Below are 24,985 nucleotides of genomic sequence, written 5' to 3' on the forward strand. Positions count from 1 at the left end.
CAGATACTCACCCATCCGAACGGCAGAGAGGGTGTTGGCCTGGCTGAAGGAGAGCGGTGCCATGGTCAGCAGGACGACGACGACGTAAATCGACAGCAGCAGTGCTGGCAGAGCCGGCATCTTCCACTGCTCCTCATGGAGAATGGTCTGCTGGCTGCCTGTACCGCCACCTGCAGGACGGGAGGAGTCGTTAATACTTCTAGATCACAGTATTGTAACATATATAATGTTCCTTATACAGTATCACACGTTTAACTGCTGAATTAAACGGCTGCCGTTTGTTCTACAGCGTGTTTATTGCCGCCGCAGACACACAAATCTCACTGCTGGTCATCGACTTACAGTTTTCCATAAACACAAACACACTGCTCACAATACACTAATGCTTTTTATGAGCTCTGCAGCCTGTTGTCATTTCATTTATTAGGCTGCAGTAGAAGGCAGAAAAACAGCAACGTGAAGGGTTAAAGTGGAAATCTGGCTCGTTATCCACATCCAGTAAATTAGATTTGTTAGCACATAAGCCTCCTATGATCCACGCTGTCAGAAATAGACTCACATACAAAAACAACAACCAGAAACATGATGAGATGGATGATACACAGATCATAAAGGCTGTGAGAGAAAACTGAATAATAGGTTATGATCATTCTGGTTCACATGTTGGTGAAGAAATCCTGAACTCTTGAACTTGTGTCTATCTGATCTCTGAGGTTAACTAGAGATATATTTGTCCTAGGTAACGGTACCTAGACAAGATAAAATTGAAGGATGTCCTTGTTTGAAGTTATTGATTGACCATCAGGTGTCTGTTAGATCATCATATGACCAAACCTGTTTGTAAGAAGGTTTAACAGTTTGTGACTGTTGTAGTTTTGCTTCTGGTTTGGGTTCACAATCTTTAGAGAACTAAACAACAAGCTTGCTCTCTAAAAATACAAAATGATTGTATTTATGTTTTGTATTTTTGTATGTGGACATTTGTATAGTTGTTATTGATGGTGTGATGGATTGTACAACTGCTTCAACAACTAACAATATTTAATCCTTTCTTTATGTCTCTGTGTGGTTCTTGAGCAACAATGAAACATTTCCACAACAAGTCAGTTACATTTTTATAAATGCATGTTTTTCCCCGTTTCAGCCCTTCGTCCACACTAAACCTCCATTTTTTAACAAACTTAACTGCTGCTTAACAAACACTGAAGCGGTGATGTTGGTCAGTAAATGACATATTTGACATTAAGTTCTTCTGTTGGCTCGTCAATCATCTGTAAAGCACTTTGGACTAATCTGTTCAAAAGGTGTTGAACAAATAAAGTTTGATTTTATTCTTCGCATACAGACAGAAGACTGGAAGATGCTGCAGCTGAAGGCAGTTCACCAGCAGGAAGCTTCACGTCAACAGTTTGGCAAACAGTGAACTAGAGGAAGAGTCTAAAACAACACGACTCTGTTTATTCAATCCAGAATCAGATTTGAATCTTGAGATTCCCAAAGATTCACACCTGTAGTGATGAGTTATGAAATGAAGCCCAACCCGGATACAAGAGCTGTAATTAATTGTTATTTCCATTATTGATTCATCTGCCGATTATTTTCTCCATTAGTCAATTAATGGTTTAGACTATCAAATGTTAAAAAACTGTGAAAAAATGGCATCATAATCTGTCAGAGGCCACTGTGATGTCTTCAGTTTGTTTGTTTTGTCTGACTAACAGTCTAAAAAGTGTTTCTATAACATTGAAACTTAGAGATTCAACGTGTCTGTGGTTTGCAAAAATGTACAAGGCCAATATTTTATTTTGGCAATTGGGTTGTTCTATATTGACCTTACAGTTGTTTTTGTGTGAAAATTGTGAAAATTTGAGTACAAAATTGCACGATCTTATAAATATTGCCAGGATTGGTCAAATTTTTAATTATCGCGATTGCAAAGATCCCAAATTCCTGGAGGAACAGGACCTAGAACACCTCCCTGAGGGACTCCATAGTCCATATCAAGTCTCAGCAGTACAGAATAAACCAAACTTATAAACATTATTCAATATGACAGCCCAGCATTCTTATAAATAACGTCCATATCAACGATTCTGCACCTCATGAGTTTCGTCCAGTATCAGCGTTCTTGTGCCAATACAGGAAGTAGTTTGTCCTTCATGCTGTGAGGCAGAAAGTAGGGGTGTGGAGGTCGGACTGGTTGATGAATGTGTAGCACATCTGAATGTCTTGCAGGAGACCAGAGTTCACATTTCTCTACAGACCGGCAATAAATATTCAACCACAATCAAGGGTTGTGCAATATATACTGAATTAAAGGACGAGTTCACAATTTTTCAGGTGTGTTAAACCAGCAGTCAGGTGTTCATATGAACAGTGAAAGAGGTTTTCCTCGCTGTAATCATTCCTCCTGTTCATACTGGATATTAAAAGATCCTTCAAATGTGCTTTCAATGGAAGTGATGGAGGCCAAAATCCACAGTGTGTCCACACAGTCATTTAAAAGTCTGTGTGAAGCTTCTATTCAGCTTCATCAGTCTGAGTTAGTCATATCAAGTGGATATCTGACACATTTACAGTCTTTTTAGCATCAAATTCCCTCTTTGTGTTTCCTCGGACAGTGTTTCCCTGTTGAGCTGCAGGTGGAAGTATAGTAACAAAAAGAGGAACTTTGGCACTAAAAAGACTGTAACGTTGAAAGATATCTACTTGATTTGACTCATTTGGACGCTGAAGCTTCATATTAGCTTCAGATAAACTTTTAAATACATTTTTGCACAGAAGGAGGACTGTGGATTTTGTCCTCCATCACTTCCATTGTAAGGTCATTATGAAGGGATCTTCTAATGGTCAGTATGAACAGGAGGAATGATTACAGCAAGAAAAACTGTTGGTTTAAGACTGACTTCCTTCAATCAAAAATAGTCACTGATTAATTTTCTGATAGTCTGCTAATTGATTAATAGTTGCAGCTTTACTGGATATTGTTATGATCATGTTGACAGAAATATGAATAACCAGGTTTCTCATGTCCTGTATAAACATCAAAACCAGGATAAAACTAATGTTCTTCTGTGTACAAACATCTTCTTCAAGTGTTAGAAAAACACAACAAACACCATCACTGCAACATTCACATGATTCACTGTGAGAGATGAAATGAGAAGGAGGAGACAGAGAAAAAAGGAAAAAAGTGGATAGAAACCAGACAGAGGAGAGAGAGAAAAAGAGAAAAGCTTGAAAGAAAACATTAGAGAACAAAAGTGTGAGAGATCAAGAGGCTATCACATGTTGCAGAGAGAAAGATTAAAATGGCTGAGCGAGCGAGCATGACGAAACCAGTCCAAATCTTCAAAGTAGATTAGAGCGACCGAAGCGAGATTTTTTTCATTAGCGGATGTGTGCGTGTGTGTGTGTGTGCGCACGCGTTTTTGTTACCTCATTGGGACCTTTGTGGTATAAAACCGACCTTGTTGGGACCAGTAGTCCTCGTGGGGACCAAACCCAATTCTAATGAGGCGCGAAACGTCATTTCTGAGATCCTGGTTTGGGTTCGGGTTAGTCTGTCATCAATGAAGGGAATCAGTGCAGTGTCCTCACAAGGATAGCTGCACGGATGTGTGTGTGTGTTCACGTTTTTGTTACCTCATTGGGACCTTTCTGGTATAAAACCGACCTTGTTGGGACAAGTAGTTCTCATGGGGACCAAACCCAGTTCTAATGAGGCGAAACGTCATTTCTGAGGTCCTGGTTTGGGTTCGGGTTAGTCTGTCATCAATGAAGGGAATCAGTGCAGTGTCCTAACAAGGATAGCTGCACGGATGTGTGTGTGTGTTCACGTTTTTGTTACCTCATTGGGACCTTTGTGGTATAAAACCGACCTTGTTGGGACCAGCAGTCCTCATGGGGACCAAATCCAGTCCTAATGAGGCTAAACATAATTTCTGAAGTCCTGTGTGTGTGTTTGTGTGTGTGTGTGTGTGTGTGTTCACGTTTTTGTTACCTCATTGGGACCTTTCTGGTATAAAACCGACCTTGTTGGGACAAGTAGTTCTCATGGGGACCAAACCCAGTTCTAATGAGGCGAAACGTCATTTCTGAGGTCCTGGTTTGGGTTCGGGTTAGTCTGTCATCAATGAAGGGAATCAGTGCAGTGTCCTAACAAGGATAGCTGCACAGATGTGTGTGTGTGTTCACGTTTTTGTTACCTCATTGGGACCTTTGTGGTATAAAACCGACCTTGTTGGGACCAGCAGTCCTCATGGGGACCAAATCCAGTCCTAATGAGGCTAAACATAATTTCTGAAGTCCTGTGTGTGTGTTTGTGTGTGTGTGTGTGTGTGTGTTCACGTTTTTGTTACCTCATTGGGACCTTTCTGGTATAAAACCGACCTTGTTGGGACAAGTAGTTCTCATGGGGACCAAACCCAGTTCTAATGAGGCGAAACGTCATTTCTGAGGTCCTGGTTTGGATTCGGGTTAGTCTGTCATCAATGAAGGGAATCAGTGCAGTGTCCTAACAAGGATAGCTGCACAGACAGGTGTGTGTGTGTGCACGTTTTTGTTACCTCATTGGGACCTTTGTGGTATAAAACCGACCTTGTTGGGACCAGCAGTCCTCATGGGGACCAAATGCAGTCCTAATGAGGCAAAATGTTATTTCTGAGGACCTGTGTGTGTGTGTGTGTGTGTGTGTGTGTGTGTGTTTTGCATGTTTGCATCTCAGTTCCTCGGAGCAGCAACAACACGAGCAAGCGCAGAGCTCCGATAAACATCTAACACCGCCGCTCAATCCCATCATGCAACCGCTTCATCTTTTAATCTCCGTGCGGACGGTCGAGTTATGTTCGTCTCACTCTCCGCCCCCTGCCCCCCCCAAAAAACACGCTCTTGATTCCTTTAACCCGCCCCCTTGCTAAATGTTTTTTATCGCCTGCCCCGCCAATGAGGCGCCCCGCATGAATTTAAATGAGTTTCCCCCCAAAATGGAATTTAAATTGGCTCCGGTCGACGCGGGACGGGCGAGACGGCAGATAAAGAGTGAAAGATAAAAGCCTCCAATGAAAGAGAAGGAGGGAAATACTCTCTGTTATTACATGATGACGATAAATGACTGATCATTATCATAAATAATGATTATTATCTGATGTTCTGATGAGTGTGAGTCATACAAAAATGTGTCAAATGCAGAAATAATCTCATCAGATGGGAGCACTGAACCAAAAATATGGTCACTGACTCACTTCAACCTTCCCAGACTGTTGTTAAAGGACAGGAAGTAGAAACCGTAGAGACCTGCAGGTACACTGAGACTCACGCTGATAACAAACTGAGCTTTTATGTGAACACTGAGGCTGTATTATCTGCAGGTTCAATGTGTTTAATGTTGACAGAGAGCTGATGGTGTTATTTTACATATCAGTTCTCACCTTCTCACTGATTTGTTGGTGTGGAAATTTAAATGTGCGAAACAGGAACCAATTAGGAAAAACTGTTGAGCAGCAAAATCAGCTTCTCTGTCAGACTTTTGAAACAATAAATCACATGGAAAGTTAAATCCATCCAAGCAACAGGTTCAGTTTTCATTCATCAAAGGTGTGATAAGTGTTTTTCTTGGTTTCTCACAGTTTAACACTTTATTTTACGATCTATTTTTATTCTGAATTGCACCTTTAATGTCTGTAAACTGTAAACAACAGGATCCGTTATTTCAACCAGCAGAGACGAGTGAACGAAGCAAAAAAGAATTGTTTATTATACACATGATATGATGATTAAGTGCTTAAAATCTACAGGGACATCAGCTCAGACTGATGAGGCTGATGATGAAGATGAAGTGATGCACCGGTGAATCTGTGAAGACTGAGCACCATGAGAGAGGCAGAGAGGGAGGAAACATATTGAAAAAGACAGCTGGGACACGATAGGCTGACAGCGGAGGCGTGTCACCGTGCGATTGGTTACATATGAACAGCTGACGTCTTAATTGACACCTGAGCAATGACAGCAGGGAGGTTACGAGTGAACAATGTGTGAAGGATGGATGGTTTGAGAAATAAGAAGAATAGATAAAGAACTAAGCTTCATGTCAGCAAAACATCTCAAGAAGGAATCAGAATGATCAGCTTCAATCTATTGACATGAAACTATCCTTCTAATAACATTTAACTCTACCTGCTGCAGACTGTTTGTGTCGGTTTCATGCAGGAGCTGGCAGTCAGGGAGGGTCGTTAGGGTAATGCAGGGACACCTGGACAGGCCTCCACCAAGGCTATAAATACCACTCTGATCCATTGTCTCTCTCTCTCTCTCTCTCTCTCTCTCTCTCTCTCTCTCTCTCTCTCTCTCTCTCTCTCTCTCTCCCTCTCCCTCTCCCCCTCCCCCTCCCCCTCCTTGGATCCACATCTCTCCTGGTTTTAGTATTTTTCTTTTGCATTCATTTACTCTACACTACATACACGACTGATGCAGTTACTCTCCACATCTCATACCTTTTGTATGTAGTTATGTTTGTTTTAGTTTCAAATAAAACAAATAATTGGCACCTGAACCTGACCTGCTTCCCCTCTTTGTCACATTCATTGAGCTGGTTTGTGACGATTGTATATTAAGAAAACTGTAGTGTCATTTTTGTGAGCTATGATGTCAAAACTTTCAACCTCAACATCTCAAAAACACTCAGAATGCAGAGAGAAGCTGGTAATTTAATTGGGGAGAAAGTCTGTTTCCCCAGATGTTGAACTATCTCTTCACCCTTCTGCTAACAGTAGATATATTCCAGCTGCATGTGAGAAGCAGCTGTTAGCTCAATGCTAACGGAGATGTAAGTCCCTGCAGAACGGACTAATAGAGAAACCAGGATGAACAAAATTTGAAAAGTTGAGAGACAAAAAAAAAAAAAAAATCAATTCCATTTGTATTTTTTATTCTTCTTTAGCTCATAAATTCCTGCTTTGCTGCACTCAAACATAATTTTAGAAGAAAAAAAAGCAACAACTCTGCCTCCATAAACACACAAAACAAGCTGTTTGCCACCAATCATGTCAACAAAGTGAATGATTTAAACTGAAAGACGGAGAACAACAGATAGAATTAAATGGAACAACAAGACATCAAGAAAGAAGGATGGATGCAGGAAAAAAAAGACTGAAAGAGAGGATAATAAGAGAATAAAACAAGGAATCTAACAACAACAATCTGAAAGAGACTCGACGGTGAGCTGAACAGGAAACGAGACACGGCTGCAGGCAGAAATAAACAAATGATGATAACAATTAATTAGGGCCTTCCTGCAGGAAGTGCTATCATGTCAGCTAGCAAACAGAGCCGGCGGGACCCCCGGCTGATACTGACCGACACCGCAGTTCACTGCAGCAGCCTCAGAGGCTAATCACAGCCGCAACTCTATTAACTGCTTTCAATCCCATCTCGTTTTACATTGCAGGCGTTTAGCTGACACTCATTTGCAGCGACTCGCAGCTGAGAGCAGCTGAGCAGGAGGCTTTAAAAGTCCCGGTTCATCAGCTTTACAAGTGAAGACGGCGGAGGGTCAAAACAGACGGAACGGATATTCCTGAGGACAGACGAGACGGTGTTTGAGGATGATGATGATGAAGAGACTGAAGAGAGGAAGAAACACAACAAACAGAGCAGGATTCCCTCGAGTCGCAGATGTTTCTGTAGTTTAAAGAAATTCAAAGATTCCACACAGAGAACGTCGGAGGATTTCAACTAAAAGAATGAAAGTACACGATTAGATTTGTGTCATAATAACTGAACAAAGATCAAATCAAATATAAAAATAAACTGAATGCAAAAACATCACCTCAAAGAGCAGAACTTACAATAAAACTGTGCAAGATTTATTCAGGGTTTCTCTGTTTTGATCACTTTTTTCAGTTTCACTGCTGAATTTTTAACTTCTGATGTAAAGCTGTCATGTTACGGCGCTGCGTCACCATTGGCTGATTACTTTTAAAGGGACAGGTCAATGGTGCCAAAGTGGTACACCAACAGTGACCCTATAGAAGCATAGAAAGTAAGAGTCTTCTTTATTTTTCTTAGGTTATTATTAGTATATTAGTATCTCCTCGTTGGTTCAGTTACTTTTTAAGTCCTGGTTTTCTGTTCAGTCTTTGTTGGATCATTTGTTCTGTCCTCGACCATTTCAACATCAACTCTGCAATCTCTGCATGTCAGTCTCTGCATTTGGGTCTATTCCTGCTTCTCCACATGACAGATAGATAAGGAATGCTGGAAAGACAATCTGGCAAGGAGCATGAGAATCTGGGCCAGTGTATGAGGAGTGACTGATGAGCGTAATGGGATCCAGGTGGGGAGATGGGCGGGGAAACTGGGAGGAGGGAGGAGGGCGGGAGCAGGGCAGGTGTGGAGGAGCACATGAACACACGAGGGAAACACAGAGCAGAGGAAAACCAAAACCCAGAAAATACAAACTCTCAACGCAACCTACACTAACCCGTCCAAGAATACAACCACAAACAAACACAAGTACACGACACAACAAGCAAAACATACGACCAGAAGGACTCAACAGAGGTGCAACACAGGAAGGAAGTCCAAAAAACACCCCAAGGCCAGGCAGGATGTGACATATATTGTATTTACCTTGATATAAAGTGGGATTACTGAGCTACAAAAACTGATTTAGTTAAGTTTTAACATAATTCCCCCAAAGTCTTTGAATATATAATATGTAATATTGCAGAAAATTGCGTCATTATTGTTATTATTGTTTTCTGGGGAAGGACCCGATGGTCTCCTGCTGCTGGCTGATCCAGAACAATTACAATCAGCACATCGATCAGATTAAATCAATGAAAATGATTCTCAGAGTGTCTCATCAACAGGGTTCTTATATCCCTGGAACCCTGAAAACCTCCTCCAATACATCCAGATATGGAGATTCATGCAGGACTGAAAACTTCTGCACATGAAGACAAAACATTAGAACATTTTTAGTTTTCCATAAGACTACAAATGAATTAAATTAAAAATGAGCAAAAACAAATGTTAAAAGATGAGTGTGTTGTTTTTACACTTCAGTTTTTGCACCAGTGAAACAAACGAGATAAAACGTGTTAATCAGTGAACTTTAGAGATGCTGGTTGGTGGTTTTTGTTCCCTTTGGACAGTCAGGCTCTCGTCTTTATGCTAAGCTAACGCTACACTGCTGTAACTTCATATTTACTGTACAGACATGTGAGAGATGTTGTTGCGTCTCCTGAGGTCATGCAGGGTTTCGATCTGTTGCTAACCCGTGTCTCTCGTCACCCTGCAGGTGACTGATTAGACTAACCTGGAACACCTGGAACATCTGGAACACCTGGAACATCTGGAACATCTGCACCTGGTGTTCACTGCTGCAGCTCCTTCTCTCTCTCTGCTTATGTTACTCCAGTTATTTACTTTGCTTTTATGAACCTTAACACACATTTTCCTCTCATGCATCTCCTACATGACTGATACCACTGACTTCCACACATCATACTTTATATATTTAGTTAATTCTTTAATTTTGGTTTAATTTTGGCCACTTCAGCATGTCATAACAGGCATCAATCTGAACATCTAACTCATCTAACAACAGAAAAAGACGTTGGTCATATGGAGAAATAATCACAGAAATGAAACCCCTCATCGATCCACCGACCCGACCGGCACAGCGCGGCTACATAAACATCACACAGCTTCCTGCGGCAGCGCTGAATGCTACCATTCAACATAAAATCCCAGAAGAAGAGCAGCTTTAGAGATTTAGCTCAGCAGGACAAAAAGGAGCTCCAGCGTTTTTAAACCCGAACTGAAGCCGCATCGGTCAACATGAATACATTTTGCAACACAAAAAGGTTAGAAAACACGCCTTTTAATCTTCAAAAGCTCAAACTCTCCCTCCTCCTCCTCCTCCTCCCGTCTGCAGCCTCCCATCACAGCGGTGCCTTAAAGGTTATATTGTAAATTTGACTTTCCTGCTACACGCCCGACCCACTGTTAGCCCTCCTCATTTAAGCCAAAAGTGGAAATATCAGAGCTGGCTGTGAGCGCCTCTGATGTGAAGGATGATATCTCCACCAACTCTTTTCAGATGCAATAAAGGAGAAAAATAAAAAAGGCCTCCCCCCCCCTCCCACCACCACCAAAAAAAAAGAGGAGCGATCCAGATAAAGCACTTTGTCTGTCGGGTAATGGCCCTTAATGCTCACCTAAATATAGGATATTAGCTTTCTCTCCCTTCAGGGGATAAGGAGATTTTGTTTTGCAGCAGCGGCATTATGAAGCGCAGAGTGTTGCTGACTCAAACCACTATAATGACATGGTAATCCCCTCATTTAGCCGCTGACACACGACACATTTCTGCCTCTGAAAACAGCAGGAAGCCGGGAGGAGGGAAGGCTCGATTCCTGCACATAACGTCATCCTCTTTTAAAAAAAAAAAAAAAAAAAAACAACACCCTGCGGTTACAGGAAACAGCAAAACAAGAGTGACAGTGTGAAGAAAATGGATTTGTTGTTATCATCAATTTTTAATGGAATTCTGCAACGGTTCAAAGTCTGTTTTTATATCAGAAGAAACATCCAGTCTGTGTTTTCATTTTGTCAACCAACAACTTTGCTTCCGACTTCAGTTTTTATTTTTTATTTTTTATCAACAGGGTCAAAGTGTCTCTTTTTATGTATAAAGTATAGCACACTTCTTCAGAGGTTGTTATTTGTTATCTTAATGACAGGAAATGTTTTAAATTTTGTGCTGCATCTATAACGTCTTCATGCTGAAACTATCTGTAGCCTCTTTCCTCTTTCCTCTATTTGGCATACCCAAATGGAAAAGCTTTTAACAGAAGAACTGCATGTATTAGGCTTCATTTGAAAGGTAACATCTTCAACTTTCTGGAAATGTGTTTGTTTAGCACGTAGCTAAAACACAACTAGAACTACATCAGTTCAAATAAGGCTCAGAAAAGTGTTTTTGGTCCTCTGTAATGAGTCATATTTGAATAACAATAACTAGGACATGTTTTATACCAGAACTATGTAACACCTTGTCAACCTGTATACAGTTCTAGACCTCTAGGCCTTACTTTATGTGATCTAGGGAATTTTTAGTTTGTGGTGTTACTGGTGTCCCCAAATCTCTCCAAAATGTCTCCAAGTGGCCAAATTGTGCCAGTTGCTTTCATTCATTACTGTGTGATGCTAAGCTGCTTACAACTGGCTTCAGCGGCTCACCAGTAAACCAGTGGATGTTAAGAGTTTAAGTGCCACTGAGCTGCTAGATGCTCCATCTGATCCCCATTCAAAAAGCCTCAATTTCTCCCCAGAAATACTGGAGTCAACTGTTGTTTTCAACGAGTCATTCCGGTCTCAATCTCTAAATTCAGGCTGGTGGCTCATTTTGGAAATTATTGCTCTGTTAATAAGATTTGAAGACTTATAGTAGCTTTGATGTCTGCTGTGTGGGCGTTGATTGACAGTTGTGATAGATAGTTGGCTCACTTGCTGCTCTCCCTGCCACAGTATCTCACTAAGTTTAATGTTACTTGATTAAAGTAGCTAACGTTAGCCCAAGAAAGCTAGTGTTAGCTTGGGTCCAAGGTAGCGGGGCGTGTTTCCAGGGAAAATATAGCTCTTCAAGACAACAAACTTCCCAACGGTCACTTAGCTTGATCGCTAACAAGACAATAACTTAACACAGTTTATTCAAAAGACATTTATACCAGTAGTATTTCGACACTACTGTGTCGTCATCAGAGTCAGGGTTCAACAGGGTAGCGTTGTCTAAAATCAAACAAGGCCGTTGTGCACTTACCGGAAATGACAATTGGAAATTAACATTAGCTAGAATTAGCATTTGCGTTATCGTTTGCGCTACCAAATCATTACAGACTGCTAAATTAACCCAATAAACATACTAATGGCTTATAACCAACAACAGTACAGTGGTGCTTAGTGCTAAAAAACACATGTATAACTTAGATTTGTATAATGGTCCCTCCTAATGGTCCCTCCCCCTGCGCTACGTAGCCAAGATGGCGACCATTGAGGGCGAGAAATGTCCATAGTTGCACACTCAACTTTTTGACTGTTTTGAGTGCACCATCCGGGTTCTCACAGTGCATTTTCCCACACTTCTCAGTGTGAACGCACTCAAATGCAGTCAAAATGTTAAGTTTAAGTAGAGATGTATGCGATTTGAGACACAGCACACGTCTCTTTTGTGGACCAGTTTTTACTCCAACAGTCATAATATGCTGTACATTGTGAATTTCTCAACAAACTTTAGCACAAAGTCAAGAAGTTTTGATAGGTAGAACAACATCTCATCTGCCACTTCCAGCTTTTCCATGATGCATTTGGGAAAATACAAAAAAACATCATAACATTAAAGCGCTGCGCTGAGCTGCTGTCGTCAGCACGACCACAAACATCTCACCAGTGTCACCACCAGGAGCAACGTACCTGCAGAATGAACTGAATCTGATTCTGGCTGCAAACTAAGATGATTGTGTTTAATTACTGATTTAGACTCACATTTGCATTAAATTAGCTCAACGTGCCTCCATATGTTCTCAGTTCATTCAGCCGCTGCAAAACACTGATGAATAAAACAAGACTATTTACACAACTGACTGGGAGGTTGTATGCAAATGTCCCCTGAACCCATTCATTAATAGACCTCTGTACAGCTGCGGAGGTTATAAGAGGAAAGACTAAAAGGTAGCAGTGAAAAGAAGAAGGTAAAATCAGGTTGATGAGAAGAAGAAAAGTGAGGTATTTATCTGGGAGGAAAACTAAAACATTATCTGATGCTCATCACTCAGCAGCAGAAGGAAAAGTAGAGGAATGTGTCTCGGTGGCGATGACTCGAGAGTTTTTCTCAGCACATTATTCATCAGATCATTGCCAAACAGCGGTGGGAGGTATCGACACAAGAGGAAAAACAACAAATGAGGAGAAGGAAAAGATTTTCAGAGATCAGTTTGTTTCTTCCTGACGACTCTGCAAAGTTTTATTTATTTAAATGACAGTATGAGCGATGAACATCCTGAATTCATCGGGATCTGTTCTGTTGATTGAGTCGATGAGTATCAGCTGTGCAGAAACATTCCTCATGTGGACGACGCATCTGGAAGTGCTGCTGTTGGTTTGAAAGCATCTTGACTGAAGATGCTTTTAGAAAATGATGGTGGATGAGTGCTTCCTAAACACTCACAGGAGGCTGAGAGCATCTGAAGAATTTGGGTGCTGAGAACTGGTTCCTAATAGGAGAGAACCACATCAATCATTCATTTAACGATCAGCATTTTTGTTTGCTGACTGTTAAATGAACCTTTTCCCTGCGTCTAGCTGTCCACTAATGATGATTTACTAGTCGCTGGAGGGACTATGTATCTCTCCTGGACTGGAAACGCCTCCCTCAGGAGGAGCTGGAGGACGCTGATGGGGGGAAAGAATGTCTGAGTCTGCTGCCACCGCAACCCGGTTCTGGATAAAAGGTGGAAAATGGGTGGATGGATGGTTAGCTGTCTACTAACTATGTACAAACTCACAAAAAAACCCCACAGCTAACACAACAAAAGCTAACAAACTACAAGGACGTTATATATTTTGGATTGGATTTGGATATTTTGATTTGGAACTGAGCAAAGCGGCTTGCTGCAGCTGGTTCACTCTGTTCTAAAACTTATGATTGCACTGTGTTACTGTTTTATCTAGATCGTGATGAATTGTTCCTGTTTTGTGCAGCAACTTCTGCAACATCAGCAGATGTAAAAATTAAAAAATTTGTTGGAGACAGGGTGATACATGTCATCTATGGGGTCAGTTGGGCAGGAGAACTGAAAGCAGACATAACGTTATCTATAAGTCTGTATTTTGATAGATTAAGAAAAGAACTGTAACGCCCACTTAAGGTGTATAAAACGCTGTTATAAACGCTCCACTGGGAGCCTTTTTCTTTGTAACCTCATCCTGTGTGTTGCACTGTGAAACACTCCTTCTTGTACAAGAAAATAAACACTGTTAAATTTGATGTTCTATTGTTTAATGGTCATTAAGAAGACATTTTTTTAACACACTCCACCGCAGCAAGTGATTCCAACATCAAGATTAATATGATGAGTCAACGAGTCAAAGCAACACTAGTTATCAGATTAAATGACTCCACAGTTATTAAGCTAAACTTCCACCTCTTTACATCTGATTTACCTGTTTGCAGCATCTAAACTACCATATTGACTCTGAATACCAAGTCTGTCTGAAACCAACAGTCTGTTTATCTTGCTGTAATCATCCCTCCTGTTCATACTGACCATTAGAAGATCCCTTAATAATGACCTTACAATGGAAGTGATGGGGGACAAAATCCACAGTCCTCCTTCTGTGCAAAAATGTATTTAAAGTTTATCTGAAGCTAATATGAAGCTTCAGCGTCCAAATGAGTCAAATCAAGTAGATATCTTTCAACATTACAGTCTTTTTAGTGCCAAAGTCCCTCTTTTTGTTACTATACTTCCACCTGCAGCTCAACAGGGAAACACTGTCCGAGGAAACACAAAGAGGGAATTTGATGCTAAAAAGACTGTAAATGTGTCAGATATCCACTTGATATGACTAACTCAGACTGCTGAAGCTGAATAGAAGCTTCACACAGACTTTTAAATGACTGTGTGGACACACTGTGGATTTTGGCCTCCATCACTTCCATTGAAAGCACATTTGAAGGATCTTTTAATATCCAGTATGAACAGGAGGAATGATTACAGACACCTGACTGCTGATTATAGACACATGTCCTTTACGGTCCTGCCAACTATTTAAGAGTTCATGTTACTGCAGATGCATTTGTTTCTATTTGTCTAGAAAGAAAAAAAATTAATGTCAAGGACAATTGTTTCCACTCAGCCGGAATAAAAAACGCTGACTCCACTTTTGTTCTGGGTGTTTCATAACTTTGTGTACACTCACACAGTACATCATGTCATCACATTAAAGCTGAACTGAAACCCACTCAGCTTTGTCCAACATCTCATCCAATAATCTGCAGCCGCCGCCGAGAGAGAGACCGAGGAGACGCTGGAAAAAAAAAACACCGTGAATCACTTTAAATGTCAAGTGGAAGAAAGCTTATAAACCTGCTGACATTTGTCTGAGGCGAAGATCTGTTACCGAGCTGCAACACAACAAACTGAAACACAACAACAACAGGACTCGACGGACACTCTCACCTCCCCCCCCCCCCCCCCCCACGTATATAACACATCTGTGTCGGGGAAGGATGTGAATGACACACGTGTTAATACAGAAATGGATTTCAGGTTGTGTAAATCATGTGAGACACAGAGAGAGAGAGAGAGAGAGAGGAGGTATGTTTCATTCGCTGTCAGTGTAAAATGACTGTCAGGTAATTTAAGTGGAAGCAGAAACGCCTTGTGAGGGAGAAACATATTTCTGAGAGAACAGGACACTCTGGACGGATGATGATGGATGGATGGATGATGAAAGGACGGAGAGACGAGTGAGATGAGAGAGACGGAGAGACTGTCAGGTGTTTAATGTGTAGAGTGTTTTCCCTTCAACATCACGCTGCTTCACTGTTTATTCCTATAGAAAGAGAGTCACATGACCTCTAGAGGCGCCGTTTAGTTAACAGCTGTTGTTTTTTTTTAAATGCAAGAACAAAAAAAAAGCAACACTGTCACCTTTCTAGTGAGGACAGACTCAATAAAGCTGGATCTGCATCTGCATCTGTTTGATTCAGTGCTGAAGCTCAGGTGAGAAAAGCACAAAAAAACGTTAATTGAGGAAAATCCACCAATAACAACAATCCTTCTCTAAACCTGCTCCAAACAACAACTCTAACAGCTCCTTTCTATTAGAATATATCATATCTTCACTTATGTTTTATTGTAAAATTGTATTTATATTATTTATGATCTTCTGACTTTTATGGAAGTTGTATTTTCTTGTATTATTCTATTGTTTGATTATTTTGCACCACCAAGGAGAAACCTGCTCTGCAATAAACCTTTCTCTGATTCTGATAATAATAATAATAATAATAATAATAATAATAACAATAATAATACCTCTAAATCTTACTTATTAACCAGTTTTATCTTGTTTTTTTAATCTGTACATAACCAGAAATGTAAAAATCCCACTTTGGGCTTTTAAAGGGAGTCACTGTTATCAGGCAGCAGCGGTGACGCTGCACAGAAGAAGAAGTCGAGGTCGTTACCAGGCCGACAGATAAGGTTTGTTTCCATCCACTTGTTTTATTCACATTTTGAATTTGCACATAAAAAACCTGCCTGTAAACACTGGAGGTGTAAAACTAACTATCATAAAAACAACATACAATAAAAGTGTAAATGTAAACAGACGGACATCTGTCATCATGACATCATGTGACTTAGAGCTGAAAACATCAGATGTGTGTGGAGCGATGATGAGGAGACTGTAACCTTCCTCACATCAATACATGAAACCGACAGAAATGTCATATTTCCATCATGTTTCACATCGTTTCAGCTTTGACTGTCGCTTTGTTGATGACGTCATCTCGCTGCGTCTCTTCTTCTGCAACAGTTTAACGCCTACGACTGTTCGTCTCGGATGAACCAACTCCAAATATTTTGGATAATTTGGATGAAAACCTATAAACTGTTTGCTGTGAGACGTCGATCTTATCTACAACCAAATCTTGAACTATTCCTTTAAGTTTCTTTACATTTATAGAAACATACGTTTATTCAAAGCTGTACGACGTTGCTGCACCATATCATCAATTCTTTGGAAACTCTTAAATCTTTTTGCATGTTGTGTTTTTGCTCATTTTTGCCGGATGATACAGGATGCAGATAAAAACACAAGGAGCATAGGAGAAACACAGAAATGGAGGGATGAATAGAGGGATGCACAGAGAGGTAGATGAGTGGATGAACGGAGGGCAGCTGCAGCGGTGTGAAGGTGACTGATTGACCCCTGAGAGTCAGACCGCTGGGGTGAAAGCTCCGGAGGCACGCCAGCGAGGGGAAAACAACAAACTCCACCGTCAGCACATATAGAGGAGGAAGGGATGAGGGAGGAGGAGGAGGAGGAGGGAGAGAGAGGGGGGAATTTAGTGTCAATTAGAGAGAGAGAGAGAGAGAGGAGAGAGGAAGTGTGGAGGTGTAGATGGATTTACTGTACGTGAGAGAGGAGGGGGAGGAGAGGACGAAATGAGAGAGGAAGGTGAGAGGAGGAGGAGGAAGGAGGAGAGATGGATGAATTCGCTGTGTGTGTGAGAGAGAGAGAGAGGAGGACTGCAGCGGAAGGAAGGAAGGAAGGAAAATGAAAGAATCAATGAAATGAAAATTTCTTTCATTTAATTTTATGTTACAACAGCTCGAGAGCAGATATTAAAGCAACACTCATCTGAGCGTAAAATTTAATAACGAGAGAGGCGAGTTTTAAAACTTCTCAACAAAAGCCAGAAGCTTTAAAGGATCATTTCCTAAAAGTTTATTACAACGTTGGGTCTTATTTTCTTGTAGTTTTGTCCTCATGGAAAGTCCTGATTCCATCGCAGGAACCAGCGACCGCAATGTTTCAGATATACGCTGTTAAAAATGTCACCTTTTTAACAGCAGGACAGTTCAGACTCCTAGATATTACATTTATATATCACTAAACTGTTTTCCCAGTTGCATTGAAGTTATGTATCTCACTGAAGTGGTGGTAAGGAGGTCGATAAAAGTACTTTGGTTAAAACGTCTAATCGATATTTTTATCAAAGCAAAGTACAGCTGTCAGTGTGTAATGTGTTGTGTGTGTGATGTGATGAACCTACAGAGGATTATCAGAGACTCTGCAGCTCCTCTCGGCTTTACGGAGCTTTATAGTGAGTTTCAGCTCATTGTTTATCTGTCCGGCTGCAACTTTTACTGTTCTGGTTCACTCTCAGCGTCTCATAGCGTCGTTTTCAGAGAAAAAGCTGTAAAAAGCCGCTGTACACTACCTGCTAACAGACACAGTTAGCTGTAGACTAGCTGGTGAACATAGTGGAGCATTTAGCAGCTAAAGAGCCAGATATTTCCCTCAGGAGTTGGTAGAGAGTAAAAAGAGAAGCTAAAAGAGAGTGAATATTGGACTCACATTCACCAGGTGGACAGAAACACGACTCCACATGAATGATAATGTTGCTCCGTAACTGCTGGACGTGGAAATAAACAACTGTTTGCTAACATGTTAGCAACAACTACTTTATAAGCTGATAATATGACAGAAGTTGAGTTTACAGACTATTCTTCTGAAAATAAGTGGACAAACAACATAATGTCAAGCAGCTTTAACCAGACTGAAAGAATAAACGGACCCAGAATAGAACCCTGAGGAACGCCACAAGTAATTATTGATGTTATCAATGAATGATGATGTTGCTCCATAACTGCTGGATGTAGAAATAAGCAACTGTTTGCTAACAAGTTCAACATATCAACTTAAAAGATGATGATATGTCAGAGTTGAGTTCACTACTTCAGTCAGACTTTAACACTGAATCAGTCGCCTCTGATTCATTTTAACGGCTGAACTGAAAAAATATCAAAAAGACAAAACTGATTCTCCAGACATCAACCAGACTGACTAGATATAGAAAAACTACATAAAATAAATAATTAATATAAGCTAAATAATGACAATAGCAGAATTAATTATAATTAATCCAGAAAAAAACACACCTTTAGTGCAAGAACACAGCTTTAATACTGAAAATCTATCTGTAAATCTGCCGTTTTACCAGGAACACAACAAGCTTCATTGATTGAATCACCAGTGAGACTATAACTATAAAAACAAAACATGTGATGATGCAATAAAACACATGTTGGTGTTAATTAAAAGAGCAGCTGACTGAACACAGGAGCAGACAGACTTTCCTCAGAGGCCAAACATTCACTGATGGGACTTTTCTTTTACTGGTATCAATAAGATGAATATGAGACCCTGAGGAGGCGACGTCCTGGATTTACAACCTCAGTTAACATCCGAGAGGAACGAATGAAGATTTTAGTACTAGAGAGTCTTTCAAAGCACTTCAGTGATAATCAATCAGTGAAAAGCAGGAAATCCTCACATTTATAAATCTGTCACTAACAAAAATATAAAACCGATGAAGCTCTGCAGCCTCCGCAGACTGAGACCTGCTGCTGTTTCATCTCCTCTCTGCTGGTGATTCGCCTGCAGAGGAAACTGAACATCAGACTGTCGGAGGTGTGAACAATCCCACAGGAGACAAACCTTGTGTTCTTCCTCCTCTCATCCTCCTCCTCACTCTGCTTCACTCTCATCATCATCATCATCTCTTTCTATTGTTTCTGTCCTCTGCTGAACCTCTACGTGTCTCCGCTGCTGCAGATACTGAATCTGTTCGTCAGTCTGGTTTCAGGCAGCGTCACATCACAGAGTCTCTCTTGTTCTTGTCTTTAGATCCTCTCAGAACATCCTGAACATGTTGATGGCCTTCAGGCCTTCGGTGGTTTACCTCGTTACCTCCGAGACAGATCATCATCTGTTAGAGTTGATCAGCTGCATCCGTCTCCTGTGGAGTACCGCAAGGTCTCGTATTAGGTCCTGTTTTATTGTTCTATATGTGTTCTCACAGTGCGGCCTGACAGTAATAACAGTTCAGGATGAGCACAACAGACACCCGCACGTTAAAAAGTAAATACGACGTCACGTTGTGTCAATCACGTTTACACACCGACTCCGAAAGTTTCGTCCGTCATTAAAGCTTTCGGAGCAGGTTTGATTTACAGCCTTTACAGAGTTGTTTGACCATTCAGAGCCACCGTACATGCAAACAACACAGCCTGGAAACACTGATACTATCAGCTCCAGCAGAGAACTTACACACAGACTGATCACAGGACGACTATTGACCATCATCTTGTCTGTATGTTGCAGCGTTTTGAGGCTGTGAGGCTCCATTTTGCCTCAAATTGTGATTTTTCACATAGAATATAGTAATAAAACGCATCGGACTCGGTGTGCAAGGTTTCTGTAAAGATTTTTGTCGGATAACGGATTAAAAAAATGAAAAAAACGGACTTGGTGAGCAAAGACTGAGCTGATCAGCTGCATCCGTCTCCTGTGGAGTACCACAAGGTCTCGTACTGGGTCCTGTTTTATTGTTCTATATGTGTTCTGACAGTAATAACAGTTCAGGATGAGCACAGACAGCAGAACTGTTCATCATTTGAGAGGATCCCGACGCTTGTCACCCTGTCAGCTGCTCGTCAGGAGGAAGACCAGGAGAATCTGAGTGAAAGCACAAACGTGGTGGAAAATAAGTGGTTTTTACTCAATGATCAGCGGCAGCTTCTTCCATCTCAGATCAGTTGGAAACCTTGTAAAGCTGCATAGTTGATTATAATTCTGCTTCTTTCACATTACACAGTATTTTGATTCATTAATAATGTAAAACCTATTGATTAGTGGAGCTCTGAACAACAGTCTAACCTTTATTCTGGCTCCAGGTGTGCAGATTATGCAGGTTTTTTTTTTTTTGGTGTTTTCAAAGCAAACATCTTCCCTTTTTTGTTGCCTTTTGTTTGTATCTCAATATCTGCAGTTAATAAAGAAAAAAGCTTTTTTTCCTCGCTGTGGATTTGTGCACTGAGCTTCTTCAGAGATGAAACCATAAACACAGCTGTTGTTGTGGTGACGGCTCAGGCTTTGTTCACAGCTCAATCACTGAGCTCCTCTCTCACATTCTCTGTTGTTTATATCGAGAGGATGAAGTCGTATCTTCTGCGGATCATTCGCTTCATTCACACGACTCCGTCTGTGTCGGCTCTGGATAAAGTCTTTTTCTCTTTTGTCTCTGTCTTTGATTCTCTTTTGTCTTTTTCTGTCCTCCCCCCACTGCTCTCTCTCTCTCTCTCTCTCTCTCTCTCTCTCTCTCTCTCTCTCTCTCTCTCTCTCTTTGCATCACTCTATCTGCCTCTCTGGATATTGTTTGCTGAAGGTCAGTCTTTGACATTGGAGCATGTGCTCTCCATTAAATGAAAGCAGAGAGCTGAGATTTGCTTGTCTGAGTCCTTTTTTTTTAGCTTGATCAAGACAGAGTTATGTAAGAATTTAACTCCAAAGTGAAATCCATTCATGAATGAATGAGCTGCTGTGGAATTTAAACACAGCTGAGAGTCAAATGTCGGAGGATAAAACAGTGATATTCTATATTTTTGTTGTTTGTTATATTATTAACAAGTATTATGTGTGTATCTAAAGCCTGATATATATTATAAAAACACATCAATGATCCACACGGCTGCACCATGAACACACACACAAACACACACACACACCACCACTGCTGCCAGAAACACTCACTACAGCACCAAATGTTGATTCATCCACCACTGAAAATAGTCCCCAACACATGCACTATTTCCTCCTGTTTGTAAGATAAAAGCTGGTTCAGGAAATTACTGAACCTTCTTAAAAAATTAAATATTTATGAGGTGTTTTTTAAAGATTTACATCCCCAGCAGTGTGAACCTGAACATCTCCCTAAAACATTAATATTCTACTAAAGTACAACAGCAAATGTTTTGTAGGAAACAGGGATGAGCAGAGATCCCAGTATTTGTATTTGTATCTGTATTTGTATTCGAATAAAAGTGGACAGAGGCTTAAAAATCCTGTTTTTGTGTTTAGAAAAAGTGTTAGAATAAGTGTTCATGAATAAACTACCTTATGAAGGAGGTCCCCACACCAGGTCTCGAACTGGAGTCTCACAGATCATAGACGACTGTGCTGACTACTGAACTAAAACTTTACTCATCGCCTCATCGCAGACAGACCTCTACCTATTTATACACCCATAACACAGAGACAACACAGCGTGTAACATATAGGGAGGAACTTCAAAGGCGATTCTTTCATTTATTGCCTATTTTTTAAAACCTAACTTTGTGAAAAGGAGAAGGGGAACAACAGGTTATGGAGAGTCTTTAAGAGCACTTCACATGTGTCAGTAGTTCAGCTTTATCTCTGGGGAACACCCTCAACTCCAGGAGTGATGTCCAAATAAGGAAATGTGCGTCATGTAGCAGGTGGATGTGACTCCCCTCGTTGAGACCTGCTGATAGACGTCACAGCGGAGCAGAGGAGAGACACTGAGATAGTGATGTAACCGACCTGCACGCTGGTGTTTAACATGGGTTTTTTTTTCTTCCTGAAAACAAATAATTTTTAAAATATTTGTATGAAACAAATATTTGTATAAAACCCACTATTTGTGCTTTGCCGAATAATGTATTTGTATTCAGACACACCCCTAGTAGGAAACATAATGATGCTAAAAATGATGTTTTCTGTAAAATGTTCACTGACAATGTTTTTCTTTTTTTTCCCACCAAAATATCAGCTGTTACAGTACAAGACTGTCCTGCAGCAGCTTCTTCATGGTTGAGTTTAGACTCTGACAGCACTGTGTGAAGGTTAAAGTCTTTCATTAACCTTAAACCTACATTAACTGATGTTTTGTCTACTAGTTTTCATCAAAAACAAGTAGTGAACACATATCATCAACTTTTAAGTTGATATGTTGGACTTTTTAGCAACTCGTTGCTTATTTCCACATCCAGCAGGTCACATATTTGGCGGTTAGCGGCATCGAAAGCTGGTTCAGGAGGTCAGACCAACGCTGGGAGGATCACATTTCCTGTCGGCTCTCCATGAGAAGCAGGAGAAGCAGCAGGTCAGAGAGACTCGGACCCTGATAAATGACTGAAAATAGATGAATTAATAATCTCCTCCATGTGTTCGGGTGCAGCCTGTGTTTCGCTTCGTCTTCTCTGCTCCACGCTGGCAGATTTTATTCCAGACTCACTGTTGCATTAAAATGCTGCGGGTGTCCTGGCAGATTCATTAGCTGTCTCATTAATATTGATTTACTGTCTATTAAGCATTTATAAACCCCCTAAATAAATATTGAATTAATGTAAGGTTAAACAAGACACCATATCAGCATGCATCATCTTCTCTCCCTCCATCCGTCTCTCTCCCCTGCAGACGTGTCATCCCTCCTTTCTCAGCCATCTGCCTTTTTTTTTTTTTTTTAATCCAGAAATGATGGCGAGATTGACAGATCGTCTCGCTTTGCCCTCTGGCGTGTCTGACCTCCGCCGGCCTGTCAGGATGAGACACACACACTCGTAAAAAAAAAAAAAAAAAAAAAAAAGGCCAACAAGGCGAGCTGAGCGTTAATCAGTCGGATGCTAAAATTAAAATCTTCCTCGTCTTTCTCTCTGGGAGGTGTTGAACACCGACGGGGAGTCTCTTCCTGTCTGTCACTGTCTCTTCCTGTTACTGTCTGAACTTCTGTTTCATCTGCCTATGAGCTTGTTTCCTTTTTTATTCTCCTTCTATTGATCTGACCTGCCTCTCAGTTTCTTCCTCCTCCTCCTCCTCCTCATCTGCTCGCGTGAGGAAGACGTTTCTCGCCGTTGAACCCAGAGCCTGAACTTTTAAAGAAACGTTAACGTCTGAGCCTCCACTCTGCTGTCAGGAAGCTGTGGGGCCTCTGAGCCCCCTCCTCCTCCTCCTCCTCCTCCTCCTCCTGCACTGCTTTGTTTCCGTGGCAACACATCCTCGAAACTCGCCGGGTGATGTGGCTGGCGGCGGACACCGAGGGACGTGCAGGGCTTTCTGGTTTGCTGACAAACTGGAGCCATGACTCAAATGTTTTAGTTGGTTTTAGAGGTTTCCCAGCAGATGATGTGTTCACAGACACACAGACTCCAGTAAAACTGCCCCACAGGTTGTTTATGTTTACCCATGATGCTTTTTAAAGACAGAAACAAAAGAGAAAAGACAGGAAGTATCCGTCCAGCTCTTCTCGTTTGAATTTTCCTGAATCTAAAGCCTCACTGGGGCCGGATTATTGTCTCTAGGAGACATGTGGTCGTTTTAACATTCTTCAACTCCACCCTGCAGTAATAATTACAGCTGCAATGGCCGACTGTCTCTCTCTGAACTCGCTGCTCCTCCTGTCATTTAAATCCCTTTAAAACCGGAGCGACGTCCTTTTATAGTTTATAGTGAATCTCTGAGTTTTTTTTTTTTCTCCCTCTGCTGCATTTCATCAGCTTAGTGTGAAATTTGACTTTTATGTGAAAATGAAGGAAGTCAAAACATGTGAACTCCAACATGTCGGCTTATTCAGGAACCACTATGAGGAGAGCAAGACCCCTGTTAAAGCTCATCAGATGAGCTGTTGTAATGTCAGATACAGGTAGGTTGTTACACCGTCCTGTAACTATCACTGGATCACTGAGAGACTGAAGGATTTATGGAGGTTTATTGGTGATGAACAGGAAGATGATCTTTGACTCTTCACCTCATTTAATATCTTTGTTTCATCTTCAGATCAGTTTATATGGGGGTGGAGGGTGTGAAACGATGAGACAGTAATAATGAGAGCGTGTTAGCAGCACACCTGCATCTTTAGGATACTATATGAGTTAAAGGAGATTCATTCTGCCAAAATATCCATACAGACACACATCTATGGATCTGTAGAGTTCAGGTTCAAAGAAGAGTCGTCTGTATATAAAGTGCAGCAGCTGCTTTTCACTGCATGTTCCTCAGTTCAGGTTAGTTAGTTGTTTTTGGACTTAAGTATAAATTAGAGGTGTGCCTGAATAGAAATACATTATTCAGCAAAGCACAAATAGTGGGTTTAATATGAATATTTGTTTCATACAAATATTTAAAAAGTGATTTGTTCCCCGGAGATAAAGCTGAGCTACTGACACACACTAAGTTCTCCCAACAGACTCTCTATAATCTGTTGTTCCTCTTCTCCTTTCCACAAAGTTAGGTTGTAAAGAAATAGGCAATAAATGAAAAGTGCAAAGCAAGAATCACCTTTGAAGTTCTTCTACATGTTATACACTGTGCTGTCTGTGTGTTATGG

The 24,985-nt window shown here is 40.9% G+C and overlaps 1 protein-coding gene and 3 gene segments (V, D, J or C); 2 read left to right on the plus strand and 2 right to left on the minus strand.

The window, feature by feature from the left end:
* Window positions 1–171, minus strand: part of LOC121913129 (glutamate receptor ionotropic, kainate 5-like) — a 104,126-nt gene extending 103,955 nt beyond the window's left edge. For both annotated transcript variants that reach the window (XM_042435805.1, XM_042435804.1), the window contains exon 1: window positions 12–171. In XM_042435805.1, coding sequence (XP_042291739.1) covers window positions 12–120 — 109 coding nt within the window. In that variant the 5' untranslated portion in view covers window positions 121–171. The remainder of the gene's footprint in view (window positions 1–11) is intronic.
* LOC121913208 overlaps window positions 1–24,985 on the plus strand; it is an 899,212-nt gene that overhangs the window by 212,053 nt on the left and 662,174 nt on the right.
* The window catches only part of LOC121913212, a 747,540-nt gene that overhangs the window by 201,450 nt on the left and 521,105 nt on the right, over window positions 1–24,985 (minus strand).
* LOC121913210 overlaps window positions 1–24,985 on the plus strand; it is a 756,822-nt gene that overhangs the window by 197,974 nt on the left and 533,863 nt on the right.

The sequence above is a fragment of the Thunnus maccoyii genome, chromosome 15 (assembly GCF_910596095.1).
Source record: "Thunnus maccoyii chromosome 15, fThuMac1.1, whole genome shotgun sequence".
In the NCBI taxonomy this organism is placed as follows: Eukaryota; Metazoa; Chordata; class Actinopteri; order Scombriformes; family Scombridae; genus Thunnus; species Thunnus maccoyii.